Source organism: Gorilla gorilla, chromosome 15, assembly GCF_029281585.2.
Source record: "Gorilla gorilla gorilla isolate KB3781 chromosome 15, NHGRI_mGorGor1-v2.1_pri, whole genome shotgun sequence".
Classification (NCBI taxonomy): Eukaryota; Metazoa; Chordata; class Mammalia; order Primates; family Hominidae; genus Gorilla; species Gorilla gorilla.
The window spans coordinates 95,095,687-95,112,705 of NC_073239.2; the positions used below are offsets into that span (position 1 = coordinate 95,095,687).

Sequence of the window (17,019 nt, forward strand, 5' to 3'; positions counted from 1 at the left end):
CACCATATACTCTCTAGGGGTTGGCAGCGGAGGGGATAATAAGTGGGGACCTAAGGATGTTGCAACAGATGGGCTCACTGGGTCACTGTTCCCTCTCCAGTTCTCCTCAGCCATTGACAAGGATGCTAAGTTCATCTGACCAAAGTGCTTTTCCAATGTAGATCCCTCTATTTTTATTTATTTTGTATTTTTCTTGAGACAGGGTTTCCCTCTGTCACTCAGGCTGGAGTGCAGTGATGCGATCTTGGCTCACTGCAACCTCCACCTCCTGAACTCAAGTGATCCTCCTGCCTCAGCTTCCCAAGTAGCTGGAACTACAGGCATGAGCCACCACACCTGACTAATGTTTGTATTTTTAGTAGAGACAAGGTTTCACCATGTTGTCCAGGCTGGTCTCAAACTCCTGAGCTCAAGCAATCTGCCCATCTTGGCCTCCTAGATCCCTTCTAGCCACCTCTGTCTCTGTCTCTGTCTCTGTCTGTCTGTCTCTCTCTCTCTCTGGCAGTGACTTCCTCAGCAAAAGGCAGAATTGAGGTCTAGTTGTTTGTTGGGAGGACCTGCATCTTTTATTCTTCTTTCCTAGGTGATGGAGAGGCTGGGGTGACATGGAGGGGTACAGTTTCTATGGAAGGAGAGAAGGCTGGGGAATGCTAGCTGTGTCAGGCACTAAACCTGCCATTCTTCTAAGCTCTGCAAGTCCTAAAACTTGTCCTAGAGGAGACACTGGAGTGTGGGGACCCAGAGAAGAGGGAGTCAGCCATGAGAAGGTTTGAAGAAGGGCATTTCAGGCAGTGGGAAAAGAAATTGCAAAGTCTCTGAGGTTGGGCTGCACTTAGTGAGTTCTGAAAACACCAAGGAGGTAGCATGGCTGGGGCACAGTGAACAAGGGGAAGAGGAGTAGTAGATGAGACTGGAGAGGTGGCTGGTGTCAGACCGTGGCCATGTGGGGTGTCAAAGGCCACAGGGAGGACTTTGGATTTCATTCTGAGTATGTTGAAAACCACTGGAGGGTCTTGGATGAGGGAGTGATGACTTCCATTTTAAAAGGTCATTCTGACTGCTGTATGGAAAATATTCCATAAGGAGCAAAGGTGGAAGCAGGGATACCTGTTGGGAGAACCGTATATAGTCCAAGAGAAAAAGAAACACTGGTGTAGTAGAATTGATTGGAGTACAGCTTACGGCCTCCCCTGTGAGGTCTTGGGATGCAGGGCCAAACCTGGAACATCCTGTCAACGGGTAAGGAAACCCTGGGGAGCCTGAAGGTAGAGGAGGAGAGATGGTAGATTGGGTGAGGGGCGTCACATAAACTCTGGAGCTAGACCCAGTTCTGCAGTTATTCATTCATTCGTTCAACGTATAGTATCCATATTCTTTTTCTCCCCCAGAGAATAGATTTTCTTTAGTCCTTGAGGACTCAGCTTCTTACAGCGACTTTGGCAGAGGTCAGGGGTGTAGTGCCTTGGCTCTAAATTGGGGTGAGGGTGTTTGGTCCTTCTAGGCATCACAGTGATTCCTGACTACTTGCTATGAATGGCACTACTCATGTAGTAATGTTGTTTCACATACAGCTTGGGAGGCACAAAAGCCTTGAAGATACATGATTCATGCATGTCCTGATGGTTGCAGTCTCTGCTGTATTTTGGATGATGAGCTTCTTAATGGCCTTGTCCTTGGCTACACATAGGGCCAAATTCATGCAATAAATAGGCTGAATATGGCTGTGGTCCTTTTTGCCATGACTGTTGTTCCTTCTCGTCATTGTCATTTTGGAAGTGAGGAGCTGAGATCTGCACCCTTATTAGCATATGACTTTGGAAAAATGACTTCATTTTCCAGAGGCCTCAGTTTACTCATCTCCAAAATAGGGATAATAATGGTTCCTACGTCATAGAGGTTTTGTAAGGATTAAATGACTTCACGTGTACCATACTTGGCATAGCGCGTTGCCCAGGGCAAGTGTATTATGAGTGTTTGCTGTTGCTGCTGTTGTAAGATGTGTGTGCTGGAAGAACTGTGTAGCAGCCTTTCCACTGGCTTTCCAAAATCACAAAAGGACCAAATTGTCATGGGTCTGGGTCCTGAGCACACTGATCTACACTGTCCCCTTTCTAGCGGCTGTGTGTCATCTGCTCCTGGCTCCCAGGCTCAGCCTTCACCCCCATTGTAACCCTTCCTGGAAATACCTTTTGTGGGCACATTGCTGCCCCTGCTTCCTGCCCCCTGGCATCACATTGCTCTGCAGGAGGTGTGGTCTGTGCCTCAGACCTGTGAGGTGTGCCCGGTAGATGGGGCTGTGCCAGGCCCCACATTCACCCTGTGGTGAAGCTGGGGGCTGTCTGGTCTGGGTTCACACAGTTCAAATCTGTCCAGAGCCTTTGCCAGTTTGTTCTGTTCTCCTCACCAGCTCTGGCACGTCTTGCTCCATTAATGGAGAATTTGTCAAGTAATGGGAATAATTAGCACAGTGGGGGCTTTACTGTGTCCTGGAAAGAGAACAGAGAGAGCCCTCCCAGCAGCCCCAGACATGATTGCTGGGCAGGCTTATTTTCTCTTGTCTGCGCCTCTCTCCCCTTCTCTTACATGTGTTTGATTTTTTTTCCCCCTCTTTGTGTGGAGAGAGTTGGCTAGGAGAAAAGACTCGTAAATTGCACTCTTGCTGGGCTGGTGCTGTGAAAGCTGGATAAGATTGTCCTCTAGGGCTGAATAATTTTCCTCTCCCCTTACCCGCTTTGTGGGGAAAGATCAGCTAAGCACCTAGTTCATTTTCCCCTCCTTTTCCCTCTCCATTTTTTCTCTCTCCCCCAGCCCTCCCTGCTTCCCTTCCCTATCCCCTCATGTAAAGAATTCACTGGCTTTCAATTGAATGTTTTTTAATGGTCCCAAGAGGGGAGGATCTTGAAGGGTGATTATCTTCATTATAAATTATTAACTCTCCCAGCAGCCAGATGGCTTTCCAAACCATGGCTGGGAACTCCAGGCTGGGGAGGCCCACTGGCCAGGGAGGAGGGGATGAGAGAAGGGAGGAGGCTGAAAAGTAAATGGCCACAGCTTCTTGGGTTCCTGGCTGTACTGAGGTTGCTGGGGAGCCTGTTGGCACCTTACAAGGCCTGAGTTCTTTGGTGTGTGACAGAAGAGTTTGTTGTTGTCGTTGTTGGTTTTCACCCACTAGAGAACTCAGGGTGCAACAACTAGGCTACCTTGGGGATGGAGTACAGGTGGTAGGTGGAAAAGAGACTGTTGCCATGAGTTGCTTTTGGTATGAACCTTAGAAGATTGTCAAGGCATGGTAAGAAGGCATGATTATTTCTGTCCTTTGTGTAGTCTTTGATGTGCACATCCTGGAAGGTGTATTCATTGTTCTTCCCAATTTATAGGAGAAGAATAAAAAATTGAATAGATCCAGAGGTATCCATATGGTCACTTGGCCAACAGTTAGTGGAAAGACAGTCTGGTTCTGACTTCCAATCTAGTGGTCTTTCCCTGACATCAGATTTCTCTTCCGCAGTTGCTTATGCCCTACTTGTCCTTCAAGTTTCCTTGCAGGTTCCTCTCCTCTGAGAAACCTCTGACCGCACCAGCCCTGAGTCATCTCGTTCCTCTGGATTGTATTGTACTCCATGTATAGACCTACTTAGTACTGGACATACAACCCCTAAAGAAGTCCAGTCTCTTCTGGGTCATCCCCAGTAACAGGGAGCCCGCTTCATTTAGAGGTAATCTGCTTCTAAGATAAAGACATAAATGCTCTCTGTAGAACTTCCGTTCACTAGACAAAATTCTATCCTGGAGGGCAATAGAGAAACTGTGGGATCTTTCTTCCAATTTAAGAATGCTTCAAAAAAAAAAAGAATGCTTCCTACTCCTGTGGACACTGCTCCTGCCACTGCTGCATTGCCTGTGTTAGCCCAAACACCCTGACACCTCCAAAAATTTCTCCTATAGAGACTCATGTATGACTCTCCACATTGTCTGTGACATTGGAATGAAATTTAAAGAAGTCCATCTACCCAGCCTATTCTCCCTAAGCAGTCACTGTGATATGGCTTAGCTGTGTCCCCATCCAAATCTCATCTTGAATTGTAGCTCCCATAATTCCCACATGTCATGGGAGGGACCTAGTGGAAAGTAATTGAATCATGGGGGCAGATCTTTCCCAAGCTGTTCTCCTGACAGTGAGTAGCTCTCATGAGATATGATGGTTTTATAAAGAGGAGTTCCCCTGCACAAGCTTTCTCTTGCCTGCCCCAATGTAAGATGTCCCTTTGCTCTTCTTTCATCTTCTGCCATGATTGTGAGGCTTCTCCAGCCATGAGTCCATTAAACCTCTTTCCTTTATAAATTACCCAGTCTCAGGTATGTCTCTATTAGCAGCTTGAGAACGGACTAATACGTCCCATGAGACACCAACATTAGCCATGCTGCTAGCATGAAATAATAAGCATCAAGCACAACAGTGGACAGCAACAGTAGATAACATTTATTTGGTACTTATCTGTGCTGAGCATTGACCTAAGGGCTTTCACTTGTACTAAGTGCCTACGTATGATAATTCATTGTTATCATCTGTTTCACAGAGAAGACAATGGAGGCACGGAGTGGATAAGTGATGGGCTCAAGGTCACATAGGCATCAAGTAGCAGGTCTGAGATTTGAACCCAGGAAGTCTGGCTCCAGAGCCCATGCCTTTAACCACTACATTATCCTACCTGCATGAGAGGGGCACTCATCCTAGCACCAGTGTTCTACTTTGGACCCTAGAGGCCAACCATCACCATATCAAGCCCACACTTGGCAGAGTCTGCTTCTCACATTTGGTACACCTCCTTATATTGTTTAGGCTCATGTCTTTCCTTTCTACTAACATACAAGTGCCTTTCAGGGCTTGAGCTATTTATTTATCTGTATGTCTGGAACATGGGTGCTCCATGGTTAAACAAAATAAACGAAAAACTTTCTTTCCATTCACTATCTTTCAGCTTACCTACACCTTTCTCAGAGTATGACTCAGAATAAAAATTCAGTGACTGGTCAGATTGACACAGATGATGATCTCTTTCTTCCTATAAGTTATATTTCAATTAATGTAGTCTAAAATTACATTTGATTATCTGGCAGCCACAAATGCTTTTATATATATATATGTGTATGTGTGTGTGTGTGTGTGTGTGTGTCTTTTTGTCAATTTAATTTCTCAATTCTTGTTTACTATATAGTTACAAATTGTACCTTCCATCCTTATGGGTTGTTTATATTGGAGGATCAAGTTGTATTACTTTCCATTTATCTCCATCAAATTTTGTCTTTTTAGATATAGGCTGTAGTTTTAGCCTATCGTGATCTCTTGGAGTCCCTTCAGCCTCACCTGGCACACTCATAACTCTCAGTGTCAGTTCATCTACACACATGATTATTTGGCTCTCTCCATCTTCACTGGGGCTCTTGATAAACATGAAAGATGAGATCAGGCCTGACCTCCCACAAGAGCCTGTGTCCTAATGGGTTCGTGCCTTCTTTGAATGCTGTTCTTTGGCCAGTGACAAGTCTTCTTGGTCTGTCTGCCTCACAGTTCTCATATCATGAGAAGATCTGCTGAAGTCCATATATAACTCCTGTGTATCTCTACCATAACAGATCAGTATTCTTGACAGAAAAGGAATTTAGGTTAGCCTGACATGACTTCTTAGTTCTTGGGAAAACTTAGTTTTTAGTAAAAAAAAAAAAAAAAAAAAAAAAAAAAGTGTTATAGTTAAAGGTTAAAAAAAAAAGTCTCTTCCTGTCTCTCCCCATCTCCATCCCGCTTTCAGCACAATATAAACTTCAAATGCTCTTTTCTATGTGTCCATTTGTTAAGAACGGAATTAAGGTCCCTGGAGGCTGTTTCCCCTTCTTTTTCCTAAAGGGTAAGGCTTGGTGACTAAGACTAGGATCAGCTCCGCAGATTTCAGGAAAAGAAGAGAAGATGCAAGAAGGGTGGTATTCCTAGACATGACCAAATTATGGGAGAGAGGACTAGGGTATAGAGTGGGCTGAAAAGAGAGGACAGTGAGCTTCCTATTGCAAAGCATGGTGGATATTTGCCCTTAGTTTTCTAGAAGAGAGGTTGGTTTTGACTTGGGGAACTGTAAGAAGGAAGTTCCAGCCTACAAAACAGGAACTAGTAATAATTTTCTTTAAAACCCTTCTTCAAGTGACATAACAAAAATAATAGATTAACATGTATATGTATCAGGAAGTGCATTAAGTTGCTTTTATTGAAATATAGCATACATAGAGAAAAGCACATACATTGTAAGTATACAGCTCCCTTGTTGCATTTTCACAAACTGAACACATTACGCAGAATCACCCAGATCAAGAAACAGGATTCCTTCACCCCTTTGCCTTCTTCTTTTTTTTTTTTTTTTTTTTTTTTTGAGACGGAGTCTTGCTCTGTCGCCCAGGCTGGAGTGCAGTGGCGCGATCTCGGCTCACTGCAAGCTCCGCCTCCTGGGTTCACGCCATTCTCCTGCCTCAGCCTCCCGAGTAGCTGGGACTACAGGCGCCCGCCACTACGCCCGGCTAATTTTTAGTATTTTTAGTAGAGACGGGGTTTCACCGTGTTAGCCAGGATGGTCTCGATCTCCTGACCTCGTGATCCACCCGCCTCGGCCTCCCAAAGTGCTGGGATTACAGGCGTGAGCCACCGCGCCCGGCCCCCTTTGCCTTCTTCTAATCATTAACCACTATTCTGACATTTAACAGCATAGAATAAATAATTTTGCCTCTTTTCGGTTTACTGTATGAAGCACATACAGTATGTGTCTTACTTTGCTCAATATTATGTATGTGAGATTCATCCACGCTTCTGTCGAGATGAAGAGCAATCATTCTCAAAGCTGTATAGTATTTTGCACGAATAGACTACAATTTATCCACTCTACTGCAGGTAGACATTGGGCGATTTTCTAGGTTTTGTCTATTATGAATAGTGTTGCCATGAACATTCTCATGCATATTTTCAGTTGGACATTTGTAAGCATTTCTGTTGGTATATACCTAAAAGGGTAATTGTGGAGTCCTGGGGTAAAAATGTTCAGCTTTAGTAGATACTGCCAGTATAATTTTCCAAAAGTAGTTACATTTTTATAAATTTTTAAATTTAATACAGTTCAAAACTGCCCTATGAGATAGGTATTATTCCCCCCCACTTTTTTTTGATGAAGAAAGACTCAAGAGAGTTGCCCAAGGTTAAATAGCTATAGGAATGAGAGTCTGGGTTTAAATTCAGCTGTGCCTGCCTCCAAAGCCCATGTTCTCTCTCACTAGCCTGAACTACTTTTATATCTTTGAGAGAATTCATGCCTTAACCTCCCTCACTACATGCAGTAGAGCCTTTGCTGTTGTATTAAGATAGATAGTGCTGACTATGTGAGCTTGCCCTAATGGTGTGGTGTCTGGAGGGGTACAGTTTAGTTGAGGGAGCACATTTCTGAGGTTCTTGTATAAGAACAAGCCTCTGTCCACCTGCAAAACACACAAGAAGAGAAACAAGCCCATATCCTATGCCTTTGTTCAAGTGCATGGGCAAATGGGTGTGGAGAGCATTGATGGCGAAGGTGGGTAAGACATGAGGCTCAGGTTACAGGGAGTTCTGGGTGTAGGTGGCCATATGAGATGGAAGCTTCTGCTAGTTTGTCAGTGACAACAGTTTTTTATGGTCCAGTATTAGGAGTGTATGAGTCAGGACTCTTGGTCCCAACCCAACTCAAACTTGCTAAAGGAAAAAAAGTTTTGGTTCATGAAATGGAAGTCACAGGATTCATTGGGCTTTAGGTCTGGCTAGATCTAGGTGTTAACACCACTAGAAATCTGTTTGTATCTATTTCTTGGCTCTGATTTCTTCCTTGTTGTTTTCATTATTAGACAAAATCCTCTCCAATGGTGGAGATGGATCATACTCCACCGGTAATGATAGTGTCTGTCAAGTTTGAGCTTCACTCTGAATTTGTTGATGTGGTAAGAAGAGAGAGGGGATCCTTTTCACAGTAATTCCAGTGAAAGTCCCGGCATTAACTCAAATTCAACTTCAAGTCTGGGTGAGAGACCCATCTTGAAACTAATCATTGTGGCCAAGAGATTGGAATGTCCCAGTTGACTAAACTGGATCATATGATTTGGGATTGGGATGAACCTCACCTTGAATGACACAGAACGAGATTGGTGGTGAAAATCACTTACCTGCAAAGTGGGGTGAGGGGAGCAGTGAACATGGGGCAGAACCACCAGAGAGCCACTGGAGAGATTTTCCAGTCCTGGTGAGGGCAGGTCATAGGAAGCTTCTGGAAGAAAACCTGGTAAGCCCCACCTGGGGACTGTGGGATGCCCGCAAAGGCTGGGCACAAGGACAGTCATCATCGTGACTTCCTAAATCAAACCCACTTGTAGACAGTCCGACTTCCTTGAGTCTGTCTCAAGCTCAGCGAAAGCTCCAGGCATTTGGAAAAGGGAGGAATGGAATTGGAAGGAGGGGTAGGGAGGGCAAATGGCAGCCAGATCTTCTGAGCCACACCTGGTGGCAAATAGCCCACATGTCAGAGTTGTGTGAGCCCCCCACCACACCACCCTGCCGCCTCCTAAGCAGCCGGCTTATGAGACATTTGCAAAGATGTTAACCCCAGATAAAAAGTGTGCCGTTCGATAATTATGTAAATTAGCTGGCAATTAGATAATGTCACTCACTTTCCCTCTCTCGCTTGATTCCCACACAACAGAGAAGTGTTCTGAGCTTCTGCACCAGCCCAGGCCCTGCATGCAGGCTCTGGGGCAAACCACCTGTGTGCGTGGCTGCCTGTGTTCTCCTATGGTTCAGTAGAGGGTGGCAGTTGTCTGGCCAGGTGAAGAGGGCTCCCTGGCTCCCGTTTTGCCATTTCTTGAGTCTAGCATGCCCCACCAGAGGGGCAAAGAAGGCTGAAGGATAAACGCTGGCAGCAGTTGGAGGCCTGCGATATTTAGTGTAAGGGCATCCCTAGCTTTTGGCCATTTTGGCAATTTCCCAGAGGCTGCAGGAATGTCCAAAACTAAGAATGAAATGGAAGGGCTGTAGGAAAGAATGTGGATAGACCATAGAGGGTTAAGTCTACATAAGCCCACTTGTGATATTATCACTTCTGAAACTGGATTCTGCCTGTGGGAAAGAAAGCTTGGGTTTCCTCAGTCAGCCTTTTTGATCCCCCACAATGCAGGGCAGGGAACGGTGGTATCCCCCAGTGCTGGTCTGGGCTGGAGGGGAAGGATGAGGGACTGAATGAATGGGGAGGCTCAGCCTGGAAGGGGTGTGTGGCCCCGACAAAGCAGGCTAAGTGCCCATGATCTTCCCCCACAAGGGAATGTTTCTGGGCAGCACAGTTTTTTTTTCATTCATGGGTTTCCCCAGCTCACTAAGCATGTGCTGCTTTGCTCATTGGGGTCATGTGAGGTTGGCATCCAGAGAGGCATGGGGGTTCAGGATTGATGTCCTTGTGTAAAGTGGGGTTGTGTGGAGGCCACTGCATGGAACAGAAGTCAAATAATCCACAGGAACATTCTTCCACTTCTGCTTTTACTGTTCATTCTATCTACAAGTGCTTCCCAAACTCCAGCTCCATGACGAGGCCCTGTGGCAGACACCGTGTTGAAGCAGTCATTGCCTCCAGGGAGCCCCCCATCAGCAATCTGGTTCCAGAGCCTGGGCTCTTAATTGCTGTGCTTTACTGTCTCTGAAGTAAACTTGTCCCCCACTAGTTTGTGACGCCCTGGAGGGTGAGATTGGTGTCTTTATTTTGCTTTGATCCAGTAGTGCCTGGAATGAATTGGAGCTCAATAAACAGTTGAATTGAAGGGTTTTCTCTTTTCTTTGAGATGTTGCCCTTTGACTTGGTTGGCATACCTCACCTCATACAAGGAATCATATTCTTAGAAATTGTCCTACCCTCCTGTTATCCATGTCCGGCTTCATGTCTTCCACTCACTCCACTCCAACAGCACCTACCTCCTGCTGTTCTTCAAGTATACCAGCTTGCTCCAGCCTCAGTTCTTTTACATTGACTATTATTTCTGGAACATTCTTCCCAGATACTTACATGGCTGATTCCCTCACACTCTTTCAAGTCTTTTCTTTTCTTTTCTTTTCTTTTCTTTCTTTCTTTTTTTTTTTGAGACAGAGTCTTGTTCTGTTGGAACAAGTGGATGGAGTACAGTGGCATGATCTTGGCTCACTGCAAACTCTGCATCCCAGGTTCCAGCAATTCTCCCTGCCTCAGCCTCTCGAGTAGCTGGGATCACAGTCGCCTGCCACCAGGACTAATTTTTGTATTTTTAGTAGAGATGGGGTTTCGCCACGTTGGCCAGACAGGTCTTGAACTCCTGACCTCAGGTGATCCACCCGCCTCGGCCTCCCAAAGTGCTGGGACTACAGGCGCAAGCCACCGTGCATAGCCTCAAGTCTTTACTTAAATTTCACCTTCTCAAATACTCTTTGTGGTGTTTGCCTTTTTTCTGGGGTGTAAATACTCCTTGCCTGTTTATTTCATGCTACCAAAGTCATGCCAACCAGTCAAAGTTTTTGAAATTTTAGCAGTTGGCTCTCACAAGCCTGTATGAGTTGGCACCAGCATACTCCTGTGTCCATGTCTCAGCTGAGCATCCCTTGAACCACTGGGGGTACCTGTGTGTGTGGTAAAAGCACTTGATAACAATAACTTGAGCATACCCTGAGAATGACCCTGCATGGCAGATGCACTTGAATGTGTGTGTCCTACACTAGGGAACCTGGGAGTGGCCAACCAGGAGATTCATTCCTTCTCTATGAGGAACATATAAGCCCCTGGCTGGTCCCATGGAACATGGGCTATACAGGGAATCAAGGCCCTTTGTTTTAGGGTAAATGAAGGTTGCCAGATAGGGACTGTTATGGGGAGGGTGCTAAGTAAATATGCTGTGTAAACTGCATGCCTTTTGCAAGCAGTTGCAGCTCTCCTACCCAGCTCACCACCACTGGACTCTCTCCTCTGGATGTAAGCTCCCAGTTAAAACCCATTTCTCATTTGTCAGCTCTGGGATTATTCTTCTGCCTCTTGAACCTGGTATCTTCCTTATTGGAGTCTATGGAAGTTTGGCACAGCACCTGTGCCACACTTTAGGGGACATTGCTTGGACAAAGCCTTTTATAGAACAAAGCTTTTCCTTATAATGGATTTAATCAGCCCCTTGTTCGTTGGGTTTGTTTGTTCATTGGGAATAGGTGTTTGTTCCTGGTTAAGGAACAGCAGCTTCCTCTTCAAAGAAGGGGTAATAACTAGCTTTGCTGATGTGGTTATCATTAAAATAGGGGATAGTAATGTTCTGATGGAGCCCATGGTGAATTATCAAATGTGCCAGGTAATAAGCAGCAACTTGCACAGCTCCTAGAAATCACACTCACTGTTTGATCTGAACAGAGAACTCAGGCGGGCCAGAGTCTGCCCTCAGAAACCAGACTGCGTGCTGGTGCATTTCTAACTGTTTCTACATCATCATAAAATACACGTAATATACTCTAGGTCATTTGGAACTATCCAGTGTCACTCTAGGAATTTCTTAACTATTCAGTTGTCATCCATTCTGCAGTTTTCATAATCTTTTTTAGTACTTTTGTTTTTACACATTGCTCACTCTATAGCCATACATACATCCACACATACACAGACATACACAAATAACCCCTCCTCCTATCCCTTCCCACTTTAGAGATAAAGGAAGAAACCTAGGATTTGTTGTCACCTACTATGTATAAAGCCTCATGTGGCCAGCAGCTGTGGCTCATGCCTGTAATCCCAGCACTTTGGGAGGCCTAGGTGGGGAGATCAGAAGTTTGAGACCAGCCTGGGCAACATGATGAAACTCCATCTCTACTAAAAATACAAAAATTAGCTGTGCATGGTGGTACATGCCTGTAATCCCAGCTACTTGGGAGGCTGAGGCAGGAGAACTGCTTGAACCCAAGAGGTGGAGGTTGCAGTGAGCCGAGCTCACGCCACTGCATTCTAGCCTGGGCAAAAGAGCAAGACTCTGTCTCGAAAAAAAAAAAAAGGCTTATGCTAGGATCTTCCTATACCTGATTTCATTGAGTCCTCTCTTCAATCTTGGGAAGAGGCTATTATTTTCTCTACTTTACAAATGAGGAAATAGAAGCTCAAATAGGTTAAGAAATTTTCTCAAAGTGCCACATACAGGAGCTAGGATTCAAACTCAGCCTTTTTTTTTTTAGAAGGAATAAAATAATCCTCCTCTCTTAATATTCAGTAAGAGAGGAGGATTATTTTACTCATTACTCACCTTCCAGTTTATTTTCACTGATTTTTATAAACATTTCTTTCACAAATTTAGGGGTAGCAATTTGCCTTAGGCTTCCTACAGTGAGTTGTCAAATTGAAAAGGAAAAATCTAGAAAAAAGTTAATGTCATTTGCAAGCTTTTAATAGGTAAATAAGTAAAAATTAGGTGTGGGTATTTGAATATATAAAATGTTAGCACTTATTTTAAAAATACATTTTGGCAATGTGACCTTGTGATGTGAATATTCTAATAATGTGCTGATATGGCTTTGGGGATTTTTATTATTTTTACATATGGAAAACCTGAGTGCATCATTAGGACCTGGTCGTCTTGTAGTGGCTCTGGAAGAACCCACGGCCTCCCTCCTGTTTGAAGCACTAAGCACTGTAGCAATCACTAGAATAGCTTGGCTCGAAGTCAGCATTCCATCAATACTTGTGAAATAGGATGCAATGTTTTCCTGATATATGGCCCTAATCTTCCTCTCCTTCTCCCTCCCCTTCTTCCCACAGGTCTTTTCTCTGGAGTCCTGGGAGGCAAGTTATGGGCAGCACTGCTTCTGGCCGCACCATGAAGCCTGAGTCTGCTTGCGCTCTGCCCAGGGCCCTGCTCTGTCTGAGCATTGGGCTTCTAGCTGCCCCCCTCCCCACAGCCTGCTGCTGCTAGGAGGTAGAACTTTAGGAGTGGTCCTTGGCCTGTTTCTACCTGTCACCTGGCTCGCCTCACCACTCACTCCTCCTCCATCACAGCAACCCGACCCTCCCTGTCCCTGGCCTCCCTGGCTGGGGCATTTGGGGGTCCGTTGGGAGGAGTGCATCGCTGAAGGCTTCTTCCTACTCTCCTGCACCTTCTCCTCCTTGAGTCAAGGCCTCCGGATCCACATGGATAGCTGAGATCTTTTCTTGGAGAAAGACGCTTTCCTCTTTACTCCAGTCCCTCACTTCCCCACCTGATTTTCCTCCTCTTCTGCTGGTCCTGTCTTTTTCTACTGCCTCTTTATTCAATTTCTTGCTTGTGTGCCCCTCTGGGACTCTCTTGTACACTTTCCTCCCTCTCCACCATCTCAGGATCTGTGTGTGTGCTGCCTTCCTCCTGTGTGCTTTCTGTCCCCCCATCTCTGTCTTGTCTTTCTCTCCCACTTCTATTGCCAAAGGGAGAGATCCTCTCCGGGCTGTTCCCTGGCCTGTCTGCTCCTCCGGGCTCTGTCCCAGCAGCGACAATGAGCTCCACACTCCACTCGGTTTTCTTCACCCTGAAGGTCAGCATCCTGCTGGGGTCCCTGCTGGGGCTCTGCCTGGGCCTTGAGTTCATGGGCCTACCCAACCAGTGGGCCCGCTACCTCCGCTGGGATGCCAGCACACGCAGTGACCTGAGTTTCCAGTTCAAGACCAACGTCTCTACGGGGCTGCTCCTCTACCTGGATGATGGCGGCGTCTGCGACTTCCTATGCCTCTCCCTGGTGGATGGCCGCGTTCAGCTCCGCTTCAGCATGGACTGTGCCGAGACTGCCGTGCTGTCCAACAAGCAGGTGAATGACAGCAGCTGGCACTTCCTCATGGTGAGCCGTGACCGCCTGCGCACGGTGCTGATGCTTGATGGCGAGGGCCAGTCTGGGGAGCTGCAGCCCCAGCGGCCCTACATGGATGTGGTCAGTGACTTGTTCCTTGGTGGAGTACCTACTGACATACGACCTTCTGCCCTGACCCTTGATGGAGTTCAGGCCATGCCCGGCTTCAAGGGGTTAATTCTGGATCTCAAGTATGGAAACTCGGAGCCTCGGCTTCTGGGGAGCTGGGGTGTCCAGATGGATGCCGAGGGACCCTGTGGTGAGCGTCCCTGTGAAAATGGTGGGATCTGCTTTCTCCTGGACGGCCACCCCACCTGTGACTGTTCTACTACTGGCTATGGTGGCAAGCTCTGCTCAGAAGGTAAGACCCTCTCCCTCTCTTGCTAGAGACCCACCCACGGGATGGCTGAGGCTGGGGCTCCTGATACAAACCAGTTCTATATGGATGCATATCTTTAGCTGCATGTTAGATCACTGGGCCCCTTGGCCTAAGGAGGCAGTGGAAATCCTTTGCCTACTCTTAATGGAGAATCTGTCAGATTTCAGCAGGAGTAGAATCCTGGCCCCTGAACTCTGGGCTCTGTACCCTACTCAGAGGGTTAGATGAAGTAGGCTGCAGGGTCTGCCCCAGCTTGGCCCCTCTCACTGCAGCACCGTTTATCACAGTCAACCCAGGGCAAGAAATCAGATAGAAATTGGCAAATTTCGGCTAGGCAAGGTGGCTCACACATGTAATCCTAGCACTTTGGGAGGCCGAAGCGGGCAGATCACTTGAGGTCAGGAGTTGGAGACCAGCCTGGCCAACATGATGAAACCCTGTCTCTACTAAAAATACAAAAATTAGCTGGGCATGGTGGCGCACGCCTGTAGTCACAGCTACTCGCAAGGCTGAGGCAGGATAATCGCTCTAACCTGGGAGGTGGAGGTTGCAGTGAGCTGAGAATGCACCACTGCACTCCAGCCTGGATGACAGAGTGAGACTGTCTCAAAAAAGAAAAAAAAAAAAAAGAAAAGAAATTGGCAAATTTCCACCTGTGTCTCTCCTGAGCCCTTGAGGTTTGGACCCTTAGGGATAGCTGGGAAACTCCCCATCACTTCCTCTTAATCATCCCTCACATAAAGAATGCCTGTGTAAAGAAAAATGAACCCAGTTCTTCTATTGGGGCCCACCCCACCTCCCAACCCTCTGGGAGGTGTCTAGAAGGTGGATGAGGTATCTGGGCCAGGCCCTTCTTACCTTTTTGTTTTTGGCAATGAGGATTTCTCACATGAGGTACCTCTTTAGATGTGGTTCCCTTTCCCATCCTCTCCATGTACTGAGAACATTGCAAAGAGGCACAGAGATTGACTGCAGCATTGTTCAGCCAAGCCTCCAAGGGAGCTGAGAATATACAGCATAGCCTGGAGAACCTCCCAGGTTCAACCGTGACTTTCTAGGGAGAAGCAGGGAGGCACAGAGGCTTAGGCTGCCCTCCCTTGCTCACCAAATCTGACTGTTTGGGATTAGATCTAAGAGAGGTGGCTCAAACTTTAACTTGACAAATACTTAAAATCCAAATTTCTGGACTTACTCACGGCTTAGATTTGGGTAGCAGGAACTGCTGAAGTGAGAAGCTGAGAACCGACCATACAGGTATGTATGTTGAGAGGTTAGGGTGACAGGAGGCAAGGAAGTCACATTTCCTTCTATCCTTTTAGGGTTAAGCCCTGGTTTCTCTTAAACGGGTTTTATGTTGCCATCCCCTACTGGTCTCTTCGTGGAGGTGGTGTAAGGTATAGGGCAGAACAGTGGTTCTCAATTTAGCTGCATGTTAAGATTGTCTTGGGGGAATTTAAACTCCAGACCACACCCCAGGCTAATTAAATCAGAATCTCTTGGCGTGGGATCCAAGCATTTGTGTATTTTTAAAGCTCTCCACATAATTCCTGTGCACAATCAAGGTTAAGGACTAACTAATACAAGATCAAGGGAGGCCAGATGGCTGGTGCCAGGTGGGTGGTGCCAGGTGGGTGTGGCCAGGTGAGTGCCTTGCCACCGATTCCCAAGATCTCTTCATTCAGATAAGGCCCTGCTATTGGGATGTGTAATTAAAGACTGCAGGTGTTCCTTAAGTGTTTCCAGAACATCCCAATCCCTAAAGCAGGTTGTGCTTGATGTGAACTTTAGGTATCAGTGGCTATTTAAGAATATTAAAAAAAATTAAAACAAAATTTATTTCCCACATGGTACCTGCTGGAGACTGAAACATATCAGAGGTCTTGTCATGCGTGGGCTATTGCAGGAGCTGCCTGGGTCTCCACTCCTTTCTTCTAATGGGTTGGGCATCACATCTTTCTCCCTTCCTGTGGGTGGGCTGTCAGAGCTGGAGATGCCAGGCATATATATTGTCCTTATTTGGCTTCTGTTTTTCCTCCACTGAACCCACTGGGAGAAGGGGTGGGGAAGAGGCAACCCCAGTCTACAAACCATTTTGGGAATGTAGTTATTGAAGTGCTTCTCACAAGCAGGTGCCTTCTGGAGCTGACTGCTGTTCCAGAGCTTCTTGGCTTTGGAGAAAGTTCTGCCTGAAGACGCTGACATGATCACTTGTTTTCTCATTCGCCCAAAGGATCTGTTCTGTTCTCAAAACTTGTATTGAAAGCTGGCATTCTTCCTTTCTAGGGACCAGGGTGTTTGCAAGTGTGTTGTTAGCTTGCTGATTATCCCTGATTGCATTTTTGTGTTTAAAAAGAACTCATTTCCTTGGGGCAGGTTTGGATCAGCACTTTTCTGCAGGAAAAAAAATCTCTATACTGTATATGTATACAATTTGCTTTTCTCTTATTTTTCTTTTTATATTTTGTGTGTGTTCCAGTTCCCAGTGGAATTTCTTCAGAGCAGATTGTGTGCCATTGGTTTTTTAATAACTAAATGCAATATGTATATTTTAATAATTGTTTTTTTTCCTACAAGGTTCAGATCATCTCCTGGCTACGGATTGATACCCCTATCTGTAGAAGGCAAACACACATCCTAACTCATTTATTCTCCCCATACATAAATAGAGTAAATAAACTGCCATAACAGTAACACTTGGCTGGCTTGGAACAGAGCAGTGCAAAGGTTGAGGTGAGAGAGG

The 17,019-nt window shown here is 46.1% G+C and overlaps 1 protein-coding gene across 35 annotated transcripts in view; it reads left to right on the top strand.

The window, feature by feature from the left end:
• The window catches only part of NRXN3 (neurexin 3), a 1,705,132-nt gene that overhangs the window by 59,374 nt on the left and 1,628,739 nt on the right, over positions 1-17,019 (top strand). For all 35 annotated transcript variants that reach the window (XR_010130801.1, XR_010130802.1, XR_010130803.1 and 32 more), the window contains exon 2: positions 12,846-14,261. Coding sequence is in view for 32 of the 35 variants with exons in the window: in XM_055361100.2 (XP_055217075.1) it covers positions 13,553-14,261 (709 nt within the window). In the remaining 3 variants the exon portion in view is untranslated. The remainder of the gene's footprint in view (positions 1-12,845; positions 14,262-17,019) is intronic.